The 23,059-nt window shown below is 38.1% G+C and overlaps 4 protein-coding genes, 1 long non-coding RNA gene and 1 other non-coding gene across 6 annotated transcripts; 3 read left to right on the forward strand and 3 right to left on the reverse strand.

The window, feature by feature from the left end:
* Window positions 1-140: 140 nt before the first annotated feature.
* LOC111451439 lies at window positions 141-3,970 on the forward strand. Its single transcript, XM_023091870.1, has 8 exons — window positions 141-532; window positions 709-849; window positions 965-1,057; window positions 1,134-1,260; window positions 1,959-2,068; window positions 2,954-3,034; window positions 3,163-3,242; window positions 3,590-3,970. Exons 1-8 carry the CDS (start codon window positions 221-223, stop codon window positions 3,807-3,809), a joined length of 1,164 nt encoding a protein of 387 aa, XP_022947638.1. The 5' UTR covers window positions 141-220; the 3' UTR covers window positions 3,810-3,970.
* A 302-nt stretch (window positions 3,971-4,272) lies between these two features.
* LOC111451443 lies at window positions 4,273-4,888 on the reverse strand. Its single transcript, XR_002711986.1, has 2 exons — window positions 4,682-4,888; window positions 4,273-4,570 (listed from the first exon to the last, which is right to left on the reverse strand). It is a non-coding gene; the product is annotated as an uncharacterized LOC111451443 (long non-coding RNA).
* Window positions 4,889-7,608: 2,720 nt separating this feature from the next.
* LOC111451517 (riboflavin synthase-like) lies at window positions 7,609-8,806 on the reverse strand. Its single transcript, XM_023091978.1, has 2 exons — window positions 8,728-8,806; window positions 7,609-8,646 (listed from the first exon to the last, which is right to left on the reverse strand). The coding sequence occupies exon 2, from the start codon at window positions 8,588-8,590 to the stop codon at window positions 7,742-7,744; it is 849 nt and encodes a 282-aa protein (XP_022947746.1). The 5' UTR covers window positions 8,591-8,646; window positions 8,728-8,806; the 3' UTR covers window positions 7,609-7,741.
* A 2,852-nt stretch (window positions 8,807-11,658) lies between these two features.
* On the forward strand, window positions 11,659-17,664 carry LOC111451149 (callose synthase 12-like). Its single transcript, XM_023091450.1, has 2 exons — window positions 11,659-17,162; window positions 17,242-17,664. The coding sequence occupies exon 1, from the start codon at window positions 11,873-11,875 to the stop codon at window positions 17,159-17,161; it is 5,289 nt and encodes a 1,762-aa protein (XP_022947218.1). The 5' UTR covers window positions 11,659-11,872; the 3' UTR covers window position 17,162; window positions 17,242-17,664.
* LOC111451884 lies at window positions 14,802-14,882 on the forward strand. The gene has a single exon (XR_002712042.1). It is a non-coding gene; the product is annotated as a small nucleolar RNA J33 (small nucleolar RNA).
* A 618-nt stretch (window positions 17,665-18,282) lies between the features above and the next one.
* On the reverse strand, window positions 18,283-22,490 carry LOC111451713 (mannan endo-1,4-beta-mannosidase 2-like). Its single transcript, XM_023092236.1, has 5 exons — window positions 21,389-22,490; window positions 20,180-20,377; window positions 19,850-19,972; window positions 19,009-19,220; window positions 18,283-18,891 (listed from the first exon to the last, which is right to left on the reverse strand). Exons 1-5 carry the CDS (start codon window positions 21,743-21,745, stop codon window positions 18,486-18,488), a joined length of 1,296 nt encoding a protein of 431 aa, XP_022948004.1. The 5' UTR covers window positions 21,746-22,490; the 3' UTR covers window positions 18,283-18,485.
* Between the last annotated feature and the right edge of the window lie 569 nt (window positions 22,491-23,059).

Below are 23,059 nucleotides of genomic sequence, written 5' to 3' on the forward strand. Positions count from 1 at the left end.
ATTCACCTAACATAAATTGAACCAAATTTTTTATTCTTTGAAAATTAAACTGAAAGAAATTTAAGCCACCCCAAAAGCCCAATCCAAATTCCACACAATTGATGTCCCAATTTGATCTCAATGGAAAGGAAATGTGTAGGCTACTATGAGCTGAATTGCAGCGAGAGGAGACACGGAGCAGTGTCGCGTTACTTAGGAATTGGAGGAACATAAGTCCACCATGCTCTCCACTATAAGGGCCTTTGCCCCCTCTTTCAATCGCTCTCCATCTCGCGCGTTTTCAACCAAAACCCAGATGGATTCCATCACCAAAAACCCCGACGCCCGCATCTCGAGGTGCGCTTCCAACTCCATATCAACAGAATCTCGTGGAACCAGTCAAGAGACTCCGATCACGTTGCAGGAATGGCAGGGTTGGGGCTCCACGTCTCCTATGCCTACAATGGTAACGGAAATTATCGAGGAATTGAAGGCTTTGGAGAAAAATATTGATGCCCAAATGAGTTTTGGTGGTAATGGGGGCAAGCTTCAGGTATGCCACAAATTCATTCAATATGTTCATCAGTTCTTCGTTACAAATGCAACGAATGTGTTAAATCTTATACCCATTTGCTGTTTCTCTATCTCTTGCAAGGAATTCATCTGGATAATGTTTTTGTATATTTCTGTTTATGCAAACGATTGCCCTTTTAATCTCCAAAATTTCAGGGATACTTTAAAACTCAGGAGGACAAGAAACACCGAGCTACATATCAGGCTCTAGGTAGTTCTGAGCAGAAACTCCACTTCTTTTCAGCTCGACAAATAGCATGTCGTTTGCTTGGCAGTCGGGATTATCTTTGTCAGAAGGTATAATTTGTTCTAAATGGTTCTTTATTTCTTGGGGTCCTTAAGTATTTACAGAGCTTAGTTATTATGAATTTAACTTCTCTAGCTTTCTTGGATTCTTTTGGAGACTGTTTAGTGCTGGCTTCCTTTTGAGGATTGTATGTGTTCAAGAGTCAAGCAGTGCCCTCTATGGTCTGGAGCACGGTTTTGGCTATATATGCATCCAAAGGTTTGTCTAGTGTTGATCAATTCTGGGTCCTTTTGATCTACTAAACTTGACTTAATGTTGTGGAGTTATTGTGCAGGATTTTCTGCGGCAGAACAACACAGGGAAGTTGTTGCTGCAAGTCTTTGGTGTAGAAGCCACAACTTTGTGCCTCTATGGTATCTCAGAACATGAAGATATCATGTGGAGTGCATTCAAGTCAGCAGGTAATTGTGTTCCTCGTGTAAGCTTTAACAAGACTATAACTATATTTGGAACGGCCTAAGTCGATATTGTTCTATTTAGGCTTTCCCTTTTGGACTTCTCTTCAAGGTTTTTAAAACCCGTTTGGTAGGGAGAGGTTTCCATACCTTTATAAAAAATGTTCCGTTCTCCTCTCCAACTGATGTGAGATCTCATATTCCACCTCCCTTCGAGGCTTAATGTCCTCGCTGGCACACCGCCCGGTGTTTGGCTCTAATACTATTTGTAACGGCCCAAGTCCACCGCTAACAAATATTGTCTTTTTTGGGTTTTCTCTCTTGGACTTCCCCTCAAGGTTTTTAAAACATGTACGGTAGAGAGAGGTTTCTACACCCTTATAAAGAATGCTTCGTTCTCCTCTCTAACCGATGTAGGATCTCACAATCCACCCTCCTTTGGGGCCCAGCGTTCTCGTTGACACATGTTCCTCTCTCCGATCGACGTGGGATCTCACAATATTTTATTATAACAAAAACTAAATATAATGTCTTACGCTATGACTAAGAAATTATGCATTTCATGAGGAGATTTATGGTATTCCTCTTCATCTATGAGAAATATATGCCGATCAATGCTGTCAGATTTACAAATTGTTGCTCATTAGCACAGTTGGCATGGCTTGTAATACCTATTTTCTTCTTTTGTTTACAATATTACCCAGGTAAAAGCAAGGTTTGTTGCCTTTACCCCAACAAAAATGCAACTTCAAAAAGTGTTCAGGAGGCCTTCATCTCCGAACTCTCGACTAAGCAAGAACGCACGCAGCAAACGGTACATATTTGTCTGAAACAGTGTTGTGAATGTCCCTTTCTTGATTGAGTTTGATTTCATATTATCAATTGGTACTGATACAAATCAAGACACGGTAGAAGAAATTTGAACACCAGAATTCACAAATCATTTCTCTAATTTCGTGCACTAGTTCACGTGCATGCATGGCTTATCATATTACTTGTAACGGCCCAAGTTCACTGCTAGCTGATATTGTCCTCTTTGAGCTTTCCCTTTCGGGCTTCCTCTCAAGGTTCTTAAAACGCATTTGCTAGGGAGAGGTTTCCACACCCTTATAAAGAACGTTTCATTCTCCTCCCTAACCGATGTGGGATCTCACAATCCATTCCCTTCAGGGTCCAGCGTCCTCACTGGCACTCATTCCCTTCTCCAATTGATGAGGGACCCCTTAATCCATCCCCCTTCGAACCCAGCGTCCTTGTTGGCACAGTGCCTCGTGTCCACCCCCCTTGGGGCTCAGCCTCCTCGTTGGCACATCACCCAGTGTCTAACTTTAATACCATTTGTAACGGCCGAAGCGCACCTCTAGCAGATATTGTCCTCTTTGGGCTTTCCCTTTCAAGCTTTCCCTCAAGGTTTTTAAAACGTGTCTGCTAAGGAGAGGTTTCCACACCCTTATAAAGAACATTTCGTTCTCTTCCCTAACTAATGTGGGATCTCCCATTACGGCTGGGCTACCTATGATTCTGTCATTTATGGAAGACTTCTAGGCTCAGCTTTTCATTCAATCCTTGCAGTTTCAAGTAATGTAACTTGGTATTCTGGCTGATGTTATGTTATTTTTGGCTATGGTTTTCTTTTCGTAAAATCTCGTGTTCTTCCAGTTGGTCAAGGTCATAATGTTCTTGTTGATTCTACGCATAGACTGATGGAGATGGAATTCTGAATTTTATTTTGATTGATGGTACATGGAGCAACTCTGCTGCAATGTTCAACCGACTCAGGGTAATGTTATGTACCATTTTTTAATCTCTATCTTCTAGTTGGATCTTGCTGGGCTATTTCTGGAGAAAGCCAATGTTTTGCCTATAACGAAATGACTGACTAGTCCGATGATTATTGCTATTACGCAGGAGCAAGCCAAATCAGTTTGGGGGGAGGACCTTCCATGCATATCCTTGACTACTGGCTCGTCTGCAATGCATAAACTCAGGTAAGAACTCGAGCCAGCAATCCATTATATTATCGAACACTTTTCGATTATTTTCCATGGTGGGGTAGGTCATTTGAGGTGAAAGCATGATTCTTTTATAGAACATTAAACTCTTTTTACTATTCTACACACGGCCCATACGAATATGGACCCACTTGGGCTCCTTTTCTGATCGGGCTAGCATTCTCTTGTGCTCTTGCCGGACACCCAATAAGAACAGTGACCGTCGTAGATTTATGATAAACATAAGAATCATTTTCCTTTTCGTAATGTACACGTTTATACCCATAGTAAATGGAGAAATTTCCTGATGCATGAGGTCCCAACCTTTTTTTGTGAATGTGAAGGCCTCAACCATCATGGGACCGAACCTGCACAGCAGCAGCAGCAGCTAGCCTGCTGTTTGAACTTCAACTCATTCCAAGGTTAAGTTCGGTTGGATTGGAAAAACAGGGCGAAGCATTGGAAGATTCTCTGGAAGTATTGTTAGAAGCTCTCACTTCTCGACGCATTCGGATGGGGCGATCGATCACTCGTAAAGTTAGACATGCAACCAGCTTTTGCTAGGGTCAAGTATGATGTTCTTGAAACCCCTTAAGTAAGAGTCCTAGTCTTAGGATTAATTTTGAATATCAGTGATTTCAATTTTCGTAAGAACGAACTTTTTTCTCCGATCTTTTTTTATACATATTTATTATTGTTTATGGAGATCGTATTCTTTGCCCTCACTCTGTTGCTATCTTTTTTATCGTTCAACCCGGTTGGAGTGTCTGAACCTTGAACCTTTAACCTTTTGAATTTAGACGTGTATGCATTATTAGTTCAGCTATTTTAAGGTTATCTCAATCAAAGAACACGAGGTAGATCAAATTCAACAAGATTGCAATTTAAGATTTTATTGTTTGTAAATTTGTAAAAAAAAATGAAAAAACAACCTTTTCTCTTTAGCCTAATTTAAGGAAAACACTTTTTTTTTCTTTTTGTCGTCCGAAATTCTCAATTTTCGGCAATAATTTTATTAAAATAATAAAAAGCTAAAAACTAAAATTATTATTTAATCTATTTTTTAATGTACAAAATAAGAGACTTTTAACAACTTTTTCCATCATCTATCCTTTCTTTCCACAAGAAAAATCACATTTAAAAAAAAAAAAAACCAGACAAACAGAGTTGCGGCCGAGGTGGGTCCCGCCGTCGCATACATGGCCGTCCCGCGGCGGAGCTCATCTGTGAGCCGTCACCAGAGTTTCAATAAATCTCAACCCATCAAATTTGGGAGCAAATTTATCCGCCGATGACGAAGAATTCTCTCCTAATTCCTTTTCCTCCTGCAAATTAAACTCTCCAGATCTCAAAAACCGCGAAAAAGATCCAAAATTTACGAGTCAAACTCAACAAGAGGAAATCTTTTAATCGACGATTTGTGGATCAAGGCTTACCTGACGAGGGAGCTGAATTTTTGGGTCGCAGAACAGAGTAGAGGAAGAAGGGGAAGCGGAGACGGCGGCGGTGGCGGCGGCGACGGAAGCGGCAATGAAACCAGATTTCTTCATCTTGCAAAAATGGAGGAAGCGTGGAAGAAGAAGAAGAGGAAAAGAGAGCAATTTCGGTGAAGCAGCGACGGCGTCTAAATTAAATAAATATATATTGTGGAGAGAAGGAATTTTTGTAATTCACAAATAATTGGCGCGGTATTGTCCGCCGGTTCGGTGTCGTTAAATTACCTTCGTACCCCCCTTCTTTTTCTTTTTTAAATTTTAATTTTGCTTTTACATCTTGTTATATGACGTAAATACCCCCTTCTTTTTCTTTTTTAAACTTTATTTTATTTATATTCGCTACGTTATTGAGCTCTTCTTAGGCAAAACTGAGCTTTATTTATGACAAAAATATTTTAAAATAAATAAATAATAAGCTAAATTAAAAAAATATCATTAATAGACTTTAAAAAAATTCAATAATACCATTTTTTTAAAAAATAAAAAATAATTTTCAAGACACGGTTGAAAGTTTAATGGTATTTTTGAAACAGAGTATTAATGATTTTCATAAAAAAAAAATTAATGGTAAAAATATTTTTTAATTTTTTATGTTTAAGGTTATTTTTTTATTAATTTAACCTAAATAATAAAAACAATAAAACTTTATCTAGAAAGGGTAAGTTTGTCAAATGGCACTCTGAAGAAAACGAGAATTAAAAATAATAATAAAAAAAAAAGGTTTAATTTGGAAAATAACCTTAAAAAATTAAGGCCTCTGCGGCACACCGACGTTGATTCTTTCGAGGCGAGCGGTTGGGAGTTAGTCCTCTGGCCCTACTCTGATTGGTCAATTTTTCCTTACATGGCCAATAAGGCTTCTCCACGTGTATGGTGTCAATTAGACCACGTAACGGTACCTCCTTCACTACCTACCCATCCCCATCATCCCCGCCTTAGATATTTAGAACACCACCGGTGGAGGAGGAGGAATTCCCGTCGTTCACACTGTGATTTGACAATTTTACCCTGTAATTTTGAAATTCAAATATTAGTATAATTATTTATTAATGTGATCTAAAGCGTATTTTATGGATCTAAATAAATCATTAAGCAACCATCAACTTATCTAATTTTCTATAATTTTACTCAATATCGTGTCATTTTTAAATTATTAATTAATTTTTCTATTACAAAAAATAAAATTAATTTTGTTTCCCTTAAAAGCCATTTTCCCCACGAAATAATTCGTTGGTTTGTGGAAAAAAGTGATTTCCTAAGGGCAGTGATGTCAAAACGCCTTTTTTCGTGGGAATATTTAATAAAAATTAATAGCCACAAGAAACATGACACGTGTCCAACCCCTGCATTGTCCACCACTATTTTTTAATCCAATTCAACCCACATTAAATTGTGTTTATCTTCAAATTTAAATTTGAATAAATCGTATTAATTGTTTTAAACTAAAATAAATTAATGTGAGCGATTGGATTTTTTTTTTTTTTTTTTTACCTCAAACTACAAAAACACAAATAATTTAATGGTCCTCGATCAAAGTCTAAATTTGAGAATATTTCAATTTGGGTAAGATTCGAATAAAAAATCTATATTATGTCCCATCACTAAAGCTTGACCCGACCTTGACCTTGACCTCGACCTCCTCAACTCCGACCTCTCATTGTCTTACGTCATGTAATACTAGTTGTCGCTCGATTATTAGGTCAGTGGTCGAATTATTTGTGTGAATATAAGTAGTTCCATGTGGCAGATTGGCTCCAAATATCTGGCTTCTCCACACCCTCATATCAAAAAAAACCAATGATCTTCCCATGCCAAGTCATTCAAAAGGATAATACTATGTACAACTATGGAAATTAAAACTAAGGCTAAATTAATATAAAAATAATAATAGACTTGACTCACCTCGTGTCTACCCGTGGACATCTCTATCTAGTCATTCACGGTTTAACAACATAACTCCTCTTCCTGTCCCTGCCCGTGGACGTTCCTACCTAAGTCACTCATCATTAAGCAATAGAATTTCTCTTCTCCATCTCCACCCGTGGACATCTCTACTTAAGTCATCCATCGTTTAACAACAAAGACTCCTCTCCTCCATTCCCGCCATGGACGTCTCTTCTTGAATCATCCATCGTTCGACAACAACTTTTTAGAGTTTGGTTGCGAAAACTTATGCATGATCCATTGAAAGTTTTAAACTAAGACCTATATTCAAGAACGTATATATAATTTAGCTCGTATTTTACTTATACATGTAAAGATCCTATAATACACGTCAATTAGTAAAGCACGAGCCATGTTGTGTATGCCTTGTCGAATAAACTCTTATCTACCCCTAACCATGATGAGTCAACCCCTACTCTTAGAAGATAACAATAGTTAGAATGGAATGCAAGTGTAACAGTTCAAGCCCACCACTAGTAGATATACATATGGTCTATTTTGGCCTGTTACGTATCGTGGTCAGCCTCACAGTTCTAAAACGCGCGTGCTAGAAAGAGGTTCCCAAACCCTTACAAAAAATGCTATGTTCCTCTCTCAAACCAATGTGAGATTTCACAATTCACTCCCCAGCATCCTCGTTCTCCTCTCGAAACAATGTGGGACCCCTCAATCTACTCCTTTTGAGGCCCAGCCTCCTTGCTGACATGTTGCCTAGCGTCCATCCCTCTTCGAGTTTCAACCTTCTCGTTGGCACATTGTCCAGTGTTCAGCTCCATACTATTTGTAACAAAAAAACCTTGAGAAAAAATCCGAAAGAAAAAGTCTAAAGTCAACAATATATGTTGCCAATGAACTTGTACTATTACATTACAGGAAGCTTTATTCTAAATATCAAAATGAAATAAGAGATCGAGGACAATAAGAGACAGTAGAAAATTAGACCATTTATTCATCCCAACCCCACGTTGATAATGGCTAAGATACATAACAAGCCAAGTTAAAGCTTTACGTAGAAGAAGATTGCAGCTTCTAAGTCCCTTTTTCAGGCTTTTGTTGTCACTGAGACTCGATGGAACCGATGGCACCATTGCTAAGGAGCCGCTGCACATACTTGCCAAGAACATCAACCTCCAAATTCACCAAATCCCCCACTTTCTTCAATGGAACCACCACAGCATTCTGAGTATAAGCAACCAACATGAAGTTAAAAGCCTTTTCCTCATCAAAAACATCCACCACAGTCAAGCTAGTTCCATCCACCGCAATGAATCCCTTTGCTACAATATAGTTCAGCACAGCCTCCGACGTCCTCACCTTTACCCACAACGAGTCCCCCTCAGCATCCATCGACACTATCTCCCCTGTCCCATCCACATGCCCCTGCACAAAATGCCCACCCATTCGGCTGATTGGCTGAACCGCCCGCTCCAAATTCACCGGAGAACCCGGCACCAGCTCCACCAACGATGTCTTCCTGAGCGTCTCCGGCGCTAACCCCACCTTGAATTCAGATAGTTTGTGGTCAAAAGCCGTCACCGTAAGGCAAGTTCCATTCACAGCAATACTGTCTCCAAGGTTAACGCCTTGAAGAACAGTTTTCGCTGTGATTTCCAAATCAAAACCCCCATTTTCAGCAATACCCAAGTTTTTTACACGCCCCATTTCTTCAACTATGCCGGTGAAAAGGCATTGGACGGAGCTCCTCCGCCGAGATTTGCACGGAAATTGGGGCTTCTGACTAGAGGTGAATACAACGAACAGAGATCTTTTGGGATTGAATTTCAAAAAAGGGCAGAATTGAGACGATGCGGGATGAACATTGGGAATTGGGTTCCTCGCCGGAGAAGCCATTTTCGGGATGCTGGACAGTGCGGTCGCCGCCGAGAGCGAAGAAAAAGTTGCCATTTCCTCTGTTTTAACTACAGAGCCGGAGGATTGAAACCCACGAAAGATCAAAAACCCTAAAGCTCAAGCGAAATGTATCAGAAACCCAATAGAATTTGCAGAGGATCGAACACGGAATAGAAAGAAGATGAACGTACTGCAACGGTGATATCGCCAGAGAAGGAATTTGTTAATAAATTGTTCATTGTTGAGGTTGAGGCGTGGATGGTTCCTGCTGCTGCAGACTCAGACGGCATGCTCTGTAACTTTGGCTTTATTATTAGTTTTTCTAAGGAAAATTTTAAAATTTAAAATTATAATGCTATTAAAAATTGATTTTTTTTTAATAATAATTAAAAATATATATATAGTTATTTATCAAACAAAAACCTTAATCATCCAAAAATTCAAACAATACCCTTTAAACCTTTTTTTTTAATTAAAAATTATTTTTTTTTTAATGAAACTATGAGTAGTTTTCAATAATATCCTTTAATTTTTTTAAAATAATTAAAAAATACTCTGCCTTAAATTTGTAAAAATAGCATCTAACACGTTTGTAAGAAGAAGTTTAATTTTTTAATTGATCGATCATTAGAAACAAGGTTCAAGTCTACCACTGCTCATCTACCCGTGACCTTCTCTTGAATTCTCAAAACTTCTGTCGTCCAATCCGACAGAACAGAGAACCCATTGCTGTCTATCAACACCTTATAAATAATATTTTTATTTATATTATTCTTAATATTATTCGAACTATTATTCAAAACTAAAACTTAAATTAATAAAAATATTTTTAAACTTTAAAAATACTTTTATTAATTTAAGATGTTGAAAAAAAAAATAAAACAAATTTAAATTATATTGGAAAATTAATACGGCATGTTCCATGACAATAATATTTAATAATGTGAGAGACGGGGTGGCCTTAATTCCGGAGTTTTTTTTTTTTTAATTATTATTTTTTCTTATCATTTTCATTTTTTAATTAATTTTTTTTTGTAAACTAATTAAAATAAAATAAATTAAAAAATCCATTTATATTTATGAACATTCAAATTTGTTACTTAGACTCTTAAATTAATATTTATATTAATTAAAATTCTAAATTTTCATGAGTTAATTAATTTATACCCATTTTGGATGCGAGAGAGTGAAAAAATTATTAAAAAGAAAATTGTAATTATTATAACATTAAACACGCTAATAATAGAATGCATTAAACTCTATGCATATGGTAGCACATGATACTTATTTAAATAATAGTTGAATGACTTCATTGATACGTCAATTAATTAAATTCAATATTTAGTGTCACAATTACTTCAAAATTGTGTATAATGTTCATGGTGAGTCATATATGATAGCTATATGCCCGGAGGAACGAGCAATGTCTGCATTAAATCAATAAATAAATTAATCACAAAATAACTTTATTTATGATATTGTCCACTCAATAATTCTCCGAACAATATATATCATATAGCCTCTCCTAAGACCTCATTCTCTATAACACTCGAACAAAATACATAATTTATTAAAGATTCGAGTATTCTATTTACTTAACTAAGTTTTACCAAAGTCAAAATTTACCATTTATTCTTATATTTAGTATTATTTTGCCAGCCTGTACAGACAAGTCATATGGTTGTCCACGTCAAAGTCCCAAAAGCTACGCGTCCGTCTCCCCCACCCTTTCTATTCTTCAATTACTGCACTTTGATTTGAATTTTGAAAATCATGACCGCCACGTCATATATACGCTTCGAATAAAATATTAATTCTTTTCTTCTCCTCCATCCCCTAAAGTAAAAGATTTAATATTAATTGATTTTCATAATAATAATATAAAAAAAAATTATGTCGCATTAAAAAAGATTTTTTTGACAAATACACGTAATAATTCAATATTTATAAAACAATAAACCACCCTAATTAGTTTATGGGTTATTATGGCGTGGTCAACTAATTTACTAATTTTTATAGACAGTGAATAAAATAGTTTTTTTGGTCCGAAAACTCGAACCTCCGTGACATAAGAGAGAATGTTTAAAATATCTTAAACCCGTTAAACCTAGCTTCATAATGAAAACGATCTACGTATGTACATATCAATAATTAAGTACGTAAAAACTCAACTTGATAGAACCTAGATCTACCTTCGCTAATCCTAATTTTTATTTATTTATTTTTTTAAATAGTAATTATAAATTATAATATTTCCACGATGGATCGTGGTGGGTCCCCCCATAATATTACTTAATCACTAAGGTGTATGTTGGGAAATGAAATTCAAACCAAGCGGGTCGTTTAGTCAACTTCCCTTCGCAGAAAAAAGGCTTCTTTCTCAACTCCCGACACACGTGGCCAACGCTGTGGAATCTTTGGAAAAAAAAAGTAAAAATACATATTATTTTAATTCCATGGCTTTGAATTCGCTCCATATATTTTTGAATTTTAGGATTCCATAAACTTTACTTTTGTTTTAAATAAAATAATTTCCACTAAATTCTGAATTACATATATACCAAAATAATAATAATAAATCTCAAATTATATTCTTTATGAAAAATTAATAAAAATATCCTTAAAATTTTTAAAAATTACTCGTTTTGAACGAAAACTATTAATATTTTGTTTAAAAAATATCGGTTAATTTTTAAAATTTTTTTAGATAGACTGTTTTCGTCCATATATTGAATAAACGATGTTAATGCTAATTTTAAAATTGTTTTTAAAACGCTATTAAAAGGTTTAAGAGTATTTTATATATTTTTTTTTTTGTTAAATTTAAAAATATTATTGAAATCTTTTAAAAATTTGAAGATATTTTTTAGTTAAAATAAAAAAGTTAGGGATATTTTTATTAATTAAGTCTCTAAAAATAAATAAATTATTTATACAATTTATTTACAAGGATTCACATTCGGTCAATATGTTTTAATTCAACTTTAATTAGTAACTTTACAATTATGGATTAAGAAAAAAAGATTAAAACTTTAATTAACTGTTTTCTAAAATTTGGAACTAAAAATACTGATTTTTAAGATATTTTGAATTTCACGCCATAGGAAAATCGCACGAAACGACTAGATGAGATGAACAAAACGGCAACGCGTAGAGCAGGAGTCTTCTCCTTCTTCGGCCTCCATTTCTGAATGCGAGAGGTTGTCTTTTCTTTGGATCTTCAACCTTTATCTCTCTACTGTTAAAGGTTTCTCTCTCTTCTCTTGGTCGGAATCTGAAGCTGTTTAGAAGCATATTGTAGTTGTTTCTATTGAATCTAACCTTGATTTTGATGTCATGAGTACTCGCCAGCGCCCTCAGCCGCCGCCTGACGAAAATGAACCCTACAACATAATACCCATCCACAATCTCCTTGCTGATCATCCTTCACTTCGTTTTCCGGAGGTACGCGCCGCCACTGCTGCCTTGCGGGCGGTTGGTAGCCTCCGGAAGCCGCCGTATGTTCAATGGCTCCCTCACTTGGATATCCTCGATTGGCTTGCGCTTTTCTTTGGGTTTCAGAAGGATAACGTTCGGAATCAACGGGAGCATCTTGTGCTTCATTTGGCCAATGCTCAGATGCGTTTAACCCCTCCTCCTGATAATATTGACACTCTTGACGCCGCCGTTTTACGGCGCTTTAGGAAGAAGCTGTTGAAGAATTACACCAATTGGTGCTCCTACCTGGGGAAGAAGTCCAACATTTGGATCTCGGATCGTCGTGAGGCGGATCAGCGCCGCGAATTGCTGTATGTTTCGTTGTACTTGCTCATTTGGGGTGAGTCTGCAAATTTACGTTTTGCTCCTGAATGTATTTGTTATATCTTCCATCACATGGCCATGGAAATGAATAAGATTTTGGAGGATTATATAGATGAAAATACTGGACAGCCGATATTGCCTACTTTTTCGGGCGAAAATGCTTTCCTAAATTGTGTTGTTAAACCCATTTACGAGACCATAAAAGCTGAGGTTGAGAGTAGCAAAAATGGAACTGCCCCGCATCGAATTTGGAGGAACTATGACGATATTAACGAGTATTTTTGGAGTAAGAGGTGCTTTGAGAAACTCAAATGGCCCATTGATGTGGGTAGTAACTTTTTTGTGACTTCTAGCAGGGGTAGGCATGTGGGCAAGACTGGATTTGTAGAGCAAAGATCTTTCTGGAATTTGTTTCGAAGTTTCGATAGTCTATGGGTCATGTTAATTCTATTTCTTCAGGCCGCCATTATTGTTGCATGGGATGGTAGGCAGCCCTGGTTTTCGTTGAGGGAGCGAGATGTCCAAATTAAGCTTTTGAGTGTGTTTTTCACTTGGAGTGGCTTGAGGTTTCTGAAGACATTGCTTGATGCAGCGATGCAGTATAGTTTGGTTTCAAGGGAAACTTTGGGACTTGGAGTGAGATTGGTAATGAAATCCATTGTTGCTGCAGCATGGACCATCTTGTTCGTAGTTTTTTACGTGAGGATTTGGACGCAGAGGAACCGAGATAGAATTTGGTCTGCTCAGGCTAACAAGGACGTTAGCAATTTTCTTATTGCAGGCGGTGTGTTTATTGTTCCAGAGGTTCTGGCGTTGGCTCTTTTTATCCTTCCATGGATTAGGAATTTCATGGAAGAGACCAATTGGAGGATCTTTTATATGTTATCGTGGTGGTTTCAGAGCAGGACTTTCGTTGGCCGTGGGTTGAGGGAAGGCCTGGTGGACAATATCAAGTACAGCTTGTTCTGGATTCTGGTGCTTGCTACAAAATTCAGCTTTAGTTATTTTCTGCAGATCAAACCCATGATTGCCCCTACAAAATTACTGTTGCAATTGAGGGACGTCACGTACGAGTGGCATCAGTTCTTTACGAGGAGTAACAGATTTGCTGTCATATTACTTTGGCTTCCTGTTGTCTTGATCTACCTCATGGATTTGCAGATTTGGTATTCAATCTACTCCTCTTTTGTTGGAGCAGCTGTTGGGTTGTTTGATCACTTGGGTGAGATACGGAATATCCCACAGTTGAGGCTAAGATTCCAGTTCTTTGCCAGTGCCATTCAATTTAATCTAATGCCTGAAGAGCAACTTCTGAATGCCAGAGGGACACTGAAGAGCAAGTTTAAAGATGCTATTCATCGGTTGAAGCTTAGATATGGTCTTGGCCACTCTTATAAGAAGCTTGAATCTAACCAGGTTGAGGCCACTAAGTTTGCTATAATATGGAATGAGATAATAACTATTTTCAGGGAAGAAGATATCATCTCTGACCATGAGGTTGAGCTATTGGAGTTGCCCCTGAATTCTTGGAATATTAAAGTTATTCGCTGGCCATGTTTTCTTCTTTGCAATGAGCTATTGCTCGCACTCAGTCAAGCCAAAGAATTGATAGATGCTCCTGACAAATGGCTCTGGCATAAGATTTGCAAGAATGAGTATAGACGTTGTGCTGTAATTGAAGCCTACGAATCCATCAGGCATTTGCTACTCCAGATTCTTAAGCATAATTCTGAAGAGAAATCAATTATGACAGTTTTATTCCAAGAGATTGATCATTCTATCGAACTTGAGAAGTTCACAAAAACATTCAATATGAATGCATTGCCAGAGCTCCATACCAAGTTGATCAAACTTGCTGAACTATTGAGCAAACCTAAGAAAGACACAAACCAAGTTGTAAACACACTACAGGCACTTTATGAAATTGCCACTCGAGACTTTTTCAAGGAGAAGCGAAGCGGTGATCAACTAATAGTTGATGGATTGGCTCTCCGTAACTCAACCTCAACCACTGGGCTTCTTTTTGAAAATGCTGTTAAGTTTCCTGATGCTAGTAATGAGAGCTTTTACCGCCAGGCTCGTCGTTTGCATACTATTCTTACCTCTCGGGACTCTATGCATAACATACCGATCAATCTTGAGGCAAGGCGCCGACTCGCTTTTTTTAGTAACTCCTTATTCATGAACATTCCTCATGCACCTCAAGTTGAGAAAATGATGGCTTTCAGTGTTCTGACCCCCTACTACAGCGAGGAAGTATTATACAGCAAAGAACAGCTTCGTACTGAAAATGAAGATGGAATTTCAATTCTGTATTATCTGCAGACAATTTATGTTGATGAATGGAAAAATTTCCTGGAGCGTATGAACCGAGAAGGGATGATGAAAGACAGTGAAATTTGGACAAATAAGCTAAGAGATCTTAGGCTTTGGGCGTCATTCAGGGGACAGACACTAACCCGAACTGTGAGAGGAATGATGTATTATTATCGAGCCCTCAAGATGCTGGCATATTTGGATTCTGCTTCAGAAGTGGACATTAGGGAAGGATCACATGAGCTTGGTTCTTTGAGACAAGAAGGTAGTATTGATGGTTTTGCCTCAGAAAGCTTACCTTCATCTAGGAACTTTAGTAGATCAGGCAGTTCAGTAAGTTTGCTTTTTAAAGGCCATGAGCATGGGACTGCTTTGATGAAGTATACTTACGTGGTTGCCTGCCAGATTTATGGGACCCAAAAGGCCAAAAAAGATCCTCATGCTGAGGAAATTTTATACTTGATGAAAAGCAACGAGGCCCTGCGAGTTGCCTATGTTGATGAGGTTTCTACTGGGAGAGGAGAGAAAGATTACTACTCTGTTCTGGTAAAATATGATCATCAGCTAGAGAGGGAAGTGGAGATTTACAGGATAAAGCTGCCTGGTCCCTTGAAGCTTGGAGAGGGTAAACCGGAGAACCAAAATCATGCTATTATCTTTACACGCGGTGATGCAGTGCAAACAATCGATATGAACCAAGACAATTATTTTGAGGAGGCACTCAAAATGAGGAATCTCCTGGAAGAATATAGACACAATTATGGAATTAGGAAGCCCACTATCTTGGGAGTTAGAGAGCATATTTTTACCGGTTCTGTTTCATCACTTGCTTGGTTTATGTCAGCTCAGGAAACTAGTTTTGTCACATTGGGTCAACGAGTTCTAGCCAACCCATTAAAAATCCGTATGCATTATGGTCATCCAGATGTGTTTGATCGTTTTTGGTTCTTGACTAGAGGTGGAATCAGTAAAGCATCCAGAGTGATTAACATCAGTGAGGACATATTTGCAGGCTTTAATTGTACGCTGCGTGGAGGTAATGTTACGCACCACGAATACATCCAAGTAGGCAAGGGGAGGGATGTTGGATTTAATCAGGTGTCCATGTTTGAGGCCAAGGTTGCTAGTGGAAATGGGGAGCAAGTTCTCAGTAGAGATGTATACAGGTTGGGCCACAGGCTCGACTTCTTCCGTATGCTATCGTTCTTTTACACTACCGTCGGATTTTTTTTCAACACAATGATGGTAACTTTAACTGTGTATGCATTCTTATGGGGGCGACTTTATCTTGCTCTTAGTGGTATTGAAAATGCTATCGCAAGTGAATCTAATAATGGGGCACTTGCTACAATTTTGAACCAGCAGTTCATCATCCAACTTGGTCTTTTCACTGCACTCCCAATGATTGTAGAGAACTCGCTTGAACATGGTTTCCTTGAATCAATCTGGGACTTTTTGACCATGCAACTCCAGCTTTCATCCATATTCTACACGTTTTCAATGGGAACTCGTGCTCATTATTTTGGAAGAACCATTCTTCATGGTGGTGCGAAGTATCGGGCAACAGGCCGTGGTTTTGTTGTGCAGCACAAGAGTTTTGCAGAAAACTATAGGCTTTATGCTCGCAGCCATTTCATTAAAGCAATCGAACTTGGTTTGATTCTTATAGTTTATGCATCACATAGTGCAGTGTCTTCTGACACGTTTGTTTATATTGCCATGACCTTCACAAGTTGGTTCCTTGTCGGTTCGTGGTTGATGGCCCCGTTCGTATTTAATCCTTCTGGTTTTGATTGGTTGAAGACTGTATATGACTTCGATGACTTCATGAACTGGATATCGTACCGTGGCAGCATATTTGCAAAAGCTGAACAGAGTTGGGAAAGATGGTGGTATGAAGAACAGGATCATTTAAAGACAACTGGGTTTTGGGGAAAGGTGCTGGAGATAATCTTAGACCTCAGATTCTTCTTTTTCCAGTATGGTGTTGTATATCAGCTTGGAATTTCTGCTGGCAGTACGAGTATTGCTGTTTACCTGTTATCTTGGATATACGTGTTTGTGGCCTTGGCAACTTACGTCGTTGTAGCGTATGCTCGGGATAAATACGCTGCTAAAGAGCACATCTACTATCGGCTCGTCCAATTCCTCATTATTATACTTGCAGTTGTCATTATAGTCGCTTTGCTTGAATTCACAGCATTTAAATTCATAGATATCTTCACTAGTTTGTTGGCATTTCTTCCTACGGGATGGGGATTATTGTTGATTGCCCAAGTACTTCGGCCGTTCCTCCAGTCGACCATACTTTGGGAAGTTGTTATTTCTGTGGCACGATTCTACGATATATTGTTCGGAGTGATCGTCATGATTCCCGTGGCAGTGCTATCATGGTTACCTGGGTTTCAGTCAATGCAGACGAGAATCTTATTCAATGAAGCTTTCAGTAGAGGCCTTCGTATATTCCAGATTGTTACCGGGAAAAAATCCAAGGTCGACCAAGATTGAGGTAATTGCTTTATCTCCCATGTTTGTATACCAATTGCGAATAGGCAGCATTGATATAGAAAAGTTCCCTTTCATTTCAGGGTTAGAACGTCAGCAGATGTAGAAAAATCATAGAACTTGGTAGTCTGTCTTCATGCTTTGATCTGCCGAGGTTCTCTGCTCGCTAAAATCGCTTTTCCTCGTCTGAGGCAGACGTGAAATCTCGCTTACTTGTGATTATATTTGGTTCGTGTTACAGATCTATGTATGGATAAGCTTTTCGTAGGTAATTCTGGGGAAGTTTTATGTATTATACCCTCCCACACATCATGGTTACATCCACGCAGAAAGTATATGTTGTAATACATTTGTTTGATCTGATGATTGCTTGAGGTGTTGACATTTTTTCTTTTGGAAATGCAGTGATTTGTTGATGTAAAAATGAACATAATGCTTGTAGCTTTCCATAGCCATTTCCCAGTACTTCCACTTATTGAGATTATACATACATTTTTGCGCTCAAACCTGATATCTGCTGTCATTGTAGACTACTATTTTTAGCGTGGCTGGCCTGTAAATATTAGTTGTGTTGGAGAATCATGATGCACCCATCGGGATGGGCGCCACTTTAGGGTTGCCGCCCCTTGTCTGTCTTGACGTGTGAGGGTCACAACCTACTTACTTTAGGGTTGCCCCTTGTCTGTCTTGACGTGTGAGAGTCACAACCTACTTACTTTAGGGTTGCCCCTTGTCTGTCTTGACGTGTGAGAGTCACAACCTACTTACTTTAGGGTTGCCCCTTGTCTATCTTGACGTGTGAGGGTCACAACCTACTTTCTCTCAGTAAAGTTGTGACACTCTCTCCCTCACTTAATTGTGACAGTAAAGTTGTGACACTCTCTCCCTCACTTAATTGTGACACCAAACAGGTTACATAATTGTTATTCAAATCCTTACCATTGCACTAATTTATAGCTTACAAGTTACAACATCTTAGTTATCAAACTCTTCCTCTCATGTATTGATGAAGTCGATGGTGGGCACAGGCATGACTCAAGCTCTCGAGACTCCGAGGAGGCTAGCTAAGCAGTAAGACCCTCATATTATGACCTAATAATTCAATTTGCAGCTTTGGAGAGGAGTTGAAAGGCAAATAGGTATGACTTATATTTTTGCTCAAAAAAGCATTACAGGTACCAGTTCATGTATAGTCTGGTTTGAAATTCAATACTGTAGGTTAAGCTAACTAATCTATTTTGAATATGTATCAACAGAAGAAGCAAAGTGTAGAGGGACAAAATATGGCAGCAACAAATTGAATTCTCTCAAATCAGATAGACTCATATCACCATCTCCCACCACACACATATTTCAATTCTCTTAGTTGTAGGGTGTCTCCCCCAACTCTTGCCAACCTGCATGATTGCTCTATAATAAGCCTATGTATCGATCGTCTTTCCCACGGGACAATCCCAAAATCATCGTTACTCTCGTCCATTCCTTCGACTAGGAACTGCCATGCTAAGGAGCCAGCTCCCGACCGGTTCCTCTTAGCAGCTTTGTAAATCACGTCGTAAACAGTTTTGTAAAATCTATCTCGCTGCTCTGGCGTGAAGCCCTTGTTCAGGTTTGACAGTCCAAATTCAGTAAACATGACTGGCTTCTTAAGTACTTTGTCACCATCATCAATATGAGAGATCATCCACTTGGAGACAAATCTCATTTCATCTTCGAAATCTTGATCATGGAACCTAATCGACACAGAATGTTAATTTCGTGATCTATAAGCATAGATATGACTAGAATCATTGAGATATTAGGAATTGAATGTTCTGTAACCAAGTTTGCTGTTGCAGTTCAATGCTTACCAATGGTCAGGGTAGATATGAACAGAGGCAAAATCGACGTATGGGACCGCAGAATTGCGGATGAAATCAGATCCAAGTCTCGACGCCCACTCTTCAGGGTTCACAGTAGACCTCTTGAGGCTATTTGGACCATAAAATCCTTCCAACCCGACCGTTAGTAGATGCTTCTTGTCGATTGATTTAATGTAAGCTGACATTTCTTCAATCCAATCCTACAATTTCATTCCTCACCATAAGTATATGCATGGAAATCTCCCCTTAAAGCAGAGTGAAAAAAAAGAACATGATTTTCATATATTCCACAAGTACAAAATTGAGCTATCAATCAATAGATTCAAACTGAAGTACAGTAGGTTCAATGAGGTTCAGGTTTCAATTGGTTCGCTAACGACGAATAATCTATCATAAGTTAGTGAATCCAGATCGATTAATTGTTCTTTATAGAACCTACTCCGATAGAAATTTCTCGATTTCTCGATTGGATTTCATATTCGAATGAACTCCATGATCGTAAGAAAGTAGATTTTTAAGCTACAGGTAAGAAGGAAGGTCCGAGAATAGAGTCAAAGGTTCTGGAGTTGTACTAGTTTTCACTTTCATTTCCTCTCTTGTAAAGGAATATATGATTCTGATTCTTTCATTCGGTTGAGGTTCCGGTTCAAGTTCAGTTCAGGAGAGGAGGCCGATGATTAAGCTTTTCCATGCCTAGTCCTAGTTTCGATTAAAGACCATCTTACAACTTAGTTAGGGAGTGTCAAGAGCTGAACCAGAGTCCAATTCTTTCGAATCTCATTTGGTTTAACATCCAGAAATCAGTAAGAATCAAAATCTTACAACTTACTTGAAGAGTATCGCCCGAAGCATCGGTCATGCAACGTGGCTCGTTCATCAATTCCCATCCAAAGATGGTGGGATCATCTCTATATTGAATTCCAGTGATAGAGTTCTTTCTTGTCAGGATAGTCTGCAAAACATAGAGCACATTAGTACCAGATACAGGTTCATAAAACCGATGCCTTGTTCGGAAATATGTTGGACGACACACTGTGCTACAACGACCTAGCCATAAGGTCAATAAACTCGGAATCCATAGCATATCTTCAGGTGAATACCCAAAACATCAATGTCATGAAAAATATTGGAGAAACTCATTGTTAAATATGGAATGTACCTTAATATAGTTCTTAAAGTAAATGCGTATCGATGGATCATAGAAGAAGGAATCATTGGAAGAGCTTAAACCAACACCCTCTTGCCATGCCCACTTCACATACTGTGTCTTTCCACCATAGGCCTGCAAGTTGTCGACTAAGCTAAGAAGAAGCCTAATCCCATGTTGTCTTGCTTCTGCAATGACATGATCCAAAGCCTGCCACCAAGAGAACCTGTTAAAACTTGAGCTCATAACAATACAACTTCACGACACATTCAAGCAAATCAAAGATAACATCAAACCAATACAAATCTGTCTAGACAAAACATATAGACATTGACATATATTTTCCTCGGATAGAGTTTGGATAATGCGTTGTTTCCCTTGTTTCTTAAACAGAGAGACTGTAATAGCTCAAGTCCACCGCTAGCAGATATTGTCCTATTTCGACTTCCCTTCACAATTTTTAAAACGTGTTTACTAGGGAGAGGTTCCACACCCTTATAAAGAATGCTTTGTTCCCCCTCTCCAACTGACGTGGGATCTCACAATCCATCCCCAGTGTCCTTGCTGGCACACCACCTCATGTCCACCTTCCTTCGGGGCTCAACCTCCTCACTAGTACATTGTCCAGTGTCTGGCTCTAATACCATTTGTAACAGCCCAAGCCCACCACTAGCAGATATTGTGCTCTTTAGGCTTTCCCTTCCGAGATTCTCCTCAAGTTTTTTAAAACGCGTCTACTAGGGAGAGGATTCCACACCCTTATAAAGAATGCTTCGTTCTTCTCTCCAACCGATATAGGATTTTATAATCCACCCCCTTCGAGGCCCAGTGTTCTCAATGTATGAACTAAAACCTATGGTTCTTCCTTGAATTCTAGACCTCAGTTTATGAACTAAAAACTATATTGTCAAGTAAACAAACAAAACCAGCTCAATCTTTCACAGAAATACAGGTTATAATGCTTTTTAATCAGCTTATTCCATGTTGTTTTATGACTACAGAAACATTTCTGTCGGTGATAGCACCGAGCTTCCATACTTTGTCCAATGGAGCCTTTCGACCATGGCAGAATTCTCTAAAACAGAGATTCAAAGAAACCAATCAAGAATACAGAACCAAAGCATAGGAGAGACCAAGAATCAAACAAGAGTTCAAGAACAGAGACAGCAGGAATCTCTCAGATGTATATCAGAAAATGCAGCTCAACATGAAAATCAATACCTTAAAGACACGTTCATTAAACCTGCCGGGAGAAACCTGAAGGGCATTATAACCACCGTCGTTGAAAGCCCAAGTCCGGCAAACTGTAAGCCCCATCTTCCTCGCCGCCTGCAGCATCGCTCTAACTCTGGGCTTCCTATATTCCTCAACGGCATGGTCCATAAACCAGTAAGAATTCCATCCATTGATATAAAACGCCTTCCCATTCACCATGAACTGCGTTCCACTTCTCTCCACAAAGTCCATTTTAAGGGGCTTAGTATCCTCAATCCTCCAGTTCCCAAACGACATGTAAATGAAAGCCAAACAAGATGCAAATCCAAGAATCGGGTAGAACAGCCCATTCCCAGCCATCATTTCCTTTAACGAACACCAAAATCAAAGAATCCAGATGATTATTCAAATCAAAATCAAAGAATCGCTCATACCCAGATGCGATTTCAGAACAAAAAACCTCAAGGAACGAGAATGTCGGCGAAATCAGCCGATCTTATTGCAAACCCAGATCCCTATTTCCTCCACAAGTTAATAACAATCCCACTTCAAGCTAAATACCATCTCGGATATTGGAAATTTATAAAGAGAGAAAGAACAAAGAGGATATGACAAAAGAAATCACACCAATCAAGGAAAATCAATGAGAGATTAAGCAAAAGAAGCAAAAAGAGGTTGAGATTGAAGGAGTATGGTAGAATGTTGGTATCCTTTCGATGGTTTAATTAGATCTACAAACCCTCTCGTTTTTTCTTTTTTTCAAGCTTTTCCTTCACGACCTCAAAAAGCAACCGTCTGGTTCAACCCACGTAAATGGGCAGCCGTTCCCAAATTTCAACAAAACCAGCAGATTAAAATATTCCCGTTTCCTTTTCACCGTTCCCTGATTTGAACATGAAAAAGACAAGTTAAAAAAAAAACCCAACAAATTCTGAAATCTGAATCACTCACATGTAAGAGTTCTTCCTTGTCTCCCACCTTGATTTCGAAATTTCTTTAAGTTATTGCATTTGCAATAACTTAAAAAAGGAAAAAAAGCCCAATAAAAATAGACAGCAATTACAACATTTGCAAATTGAAGACCAGAAGAAGATCTAAGGAGCAATTAAACATGGAAGGCTAAAAGAATCCAGCTTCATTTAGTAAATTACTAAGCATTGTTAATTATGGTTAAAGTAATGAAAGAAGAGCCTTAAAATGCTGATTAATTGAGAGGTTCTTGATTAAGAAATGGGGGAATGAATTTGGAGTATTAGAGTGGATTTTACTTGATTAATCCGACAAAAATGATGAACTCGTAATTTTAAAACAGCGTTTCTGTTGTGAAAGAGGAACCGAAAACAAAGCAATTATTATTATTTGGAAGAAAGATGTCCACAGGCCCATATCGAAAGGGAAACCCCAAATTAATTAATTAATTATTCTTCAATTATTGTTTTAGAACTAAAAAATTTAAAAGTTCTTTTTATTAATTAATTTTTTTTTCTTTTTTTTTGTTTGAGTTGGGTTGAATTTTTTTAGTCTGGTTAACCCGATCAACTCGAAAAGTTACATCCCAACTCTACTTTTAAGATTAAATGTTTGTAGCCGATATTAGTGATACGTCATGACTTATGACGGTTTAATATTTCAGTATTTTAGTTATTAATGTAACCCAACTCAACCTGACAATAGAAA

Source organism: Cucurbita moschata, unplaced genomic scaffold (assembly GCF_002738365.1).
Source record: "Cucurbita moschata cultivar Rifu unplaced genomic scaffold, Cmos_1.0 Cmo_Scf00013, whole genome shotgun sequence".
Lineage (NCBI taxonomy): Eukaryota > Viridiplantae > Streptophyta > Magnoliopsida > Cucurbitales > Cucurbitaceae > Cucurbita > Cucurbita moschata.

Excerpts from the sequence above, each read along its gene's own strand:
- LOC111451149 (XM_023091450.1), top strand. The coding sequence starts at position 11,873 with ATGAGTACTCGCCAGCGCCCTCAGCCGCCGCCTGACGAAAATGAACCC.
- LOC111451517 (XM_023091978.1), bottom strand. The coding sequence starts at position 8,590 with ATGGCAACTTTTTCTTCGCTCTCGGCGGCGACCGCACTGTCCAGCATC.
- LOC111451439 (XM_023091870.1), top strand. The coding sequence starts at position 221 with ATGCTCTCCACTATAAGGGCCTTTGCCCCCTCTTTCAATCGCTCTCCA. Across the intron at positions 533-708 it reads GTAATGGGGGCAAGCTTCAG|GGATACTTTAAAACTCAGGA; the intron begins GTATGCCACAAA and ends CCAAAATTTCAG. Across the intron at positions 850-964 it reads GGGATTATCTTTGTCAGAAG|TGCTGGCTTCCTTTTGAGGA; the intron begins GTATAATTTGTT and ends GAGACTGTTTAG.
- LOC111451713 (XM_023092236.1), bottom strand. The coding sequence starts at position 21,745 with ATGATGGCTGGGAATGGGCTGTTCTACCCGATTCTTGGATTTGCATCT. Across the intron at positions 20,378-21,388 it reads TTAATGAACGTGTCTTTAAG|GCTTTGGATCATGTCATTGC; the intron begins GTATTGATTTTC and ends TCTTGGTGGCAG. Across the intron at positions 19,221-19,849 it reads CTTCGGGCGATACTCTTCAA|GATTGGATTGAAGAAATGTC; the intron begins GTAAGTTGTAAG and ends ATGAAATTGTAG.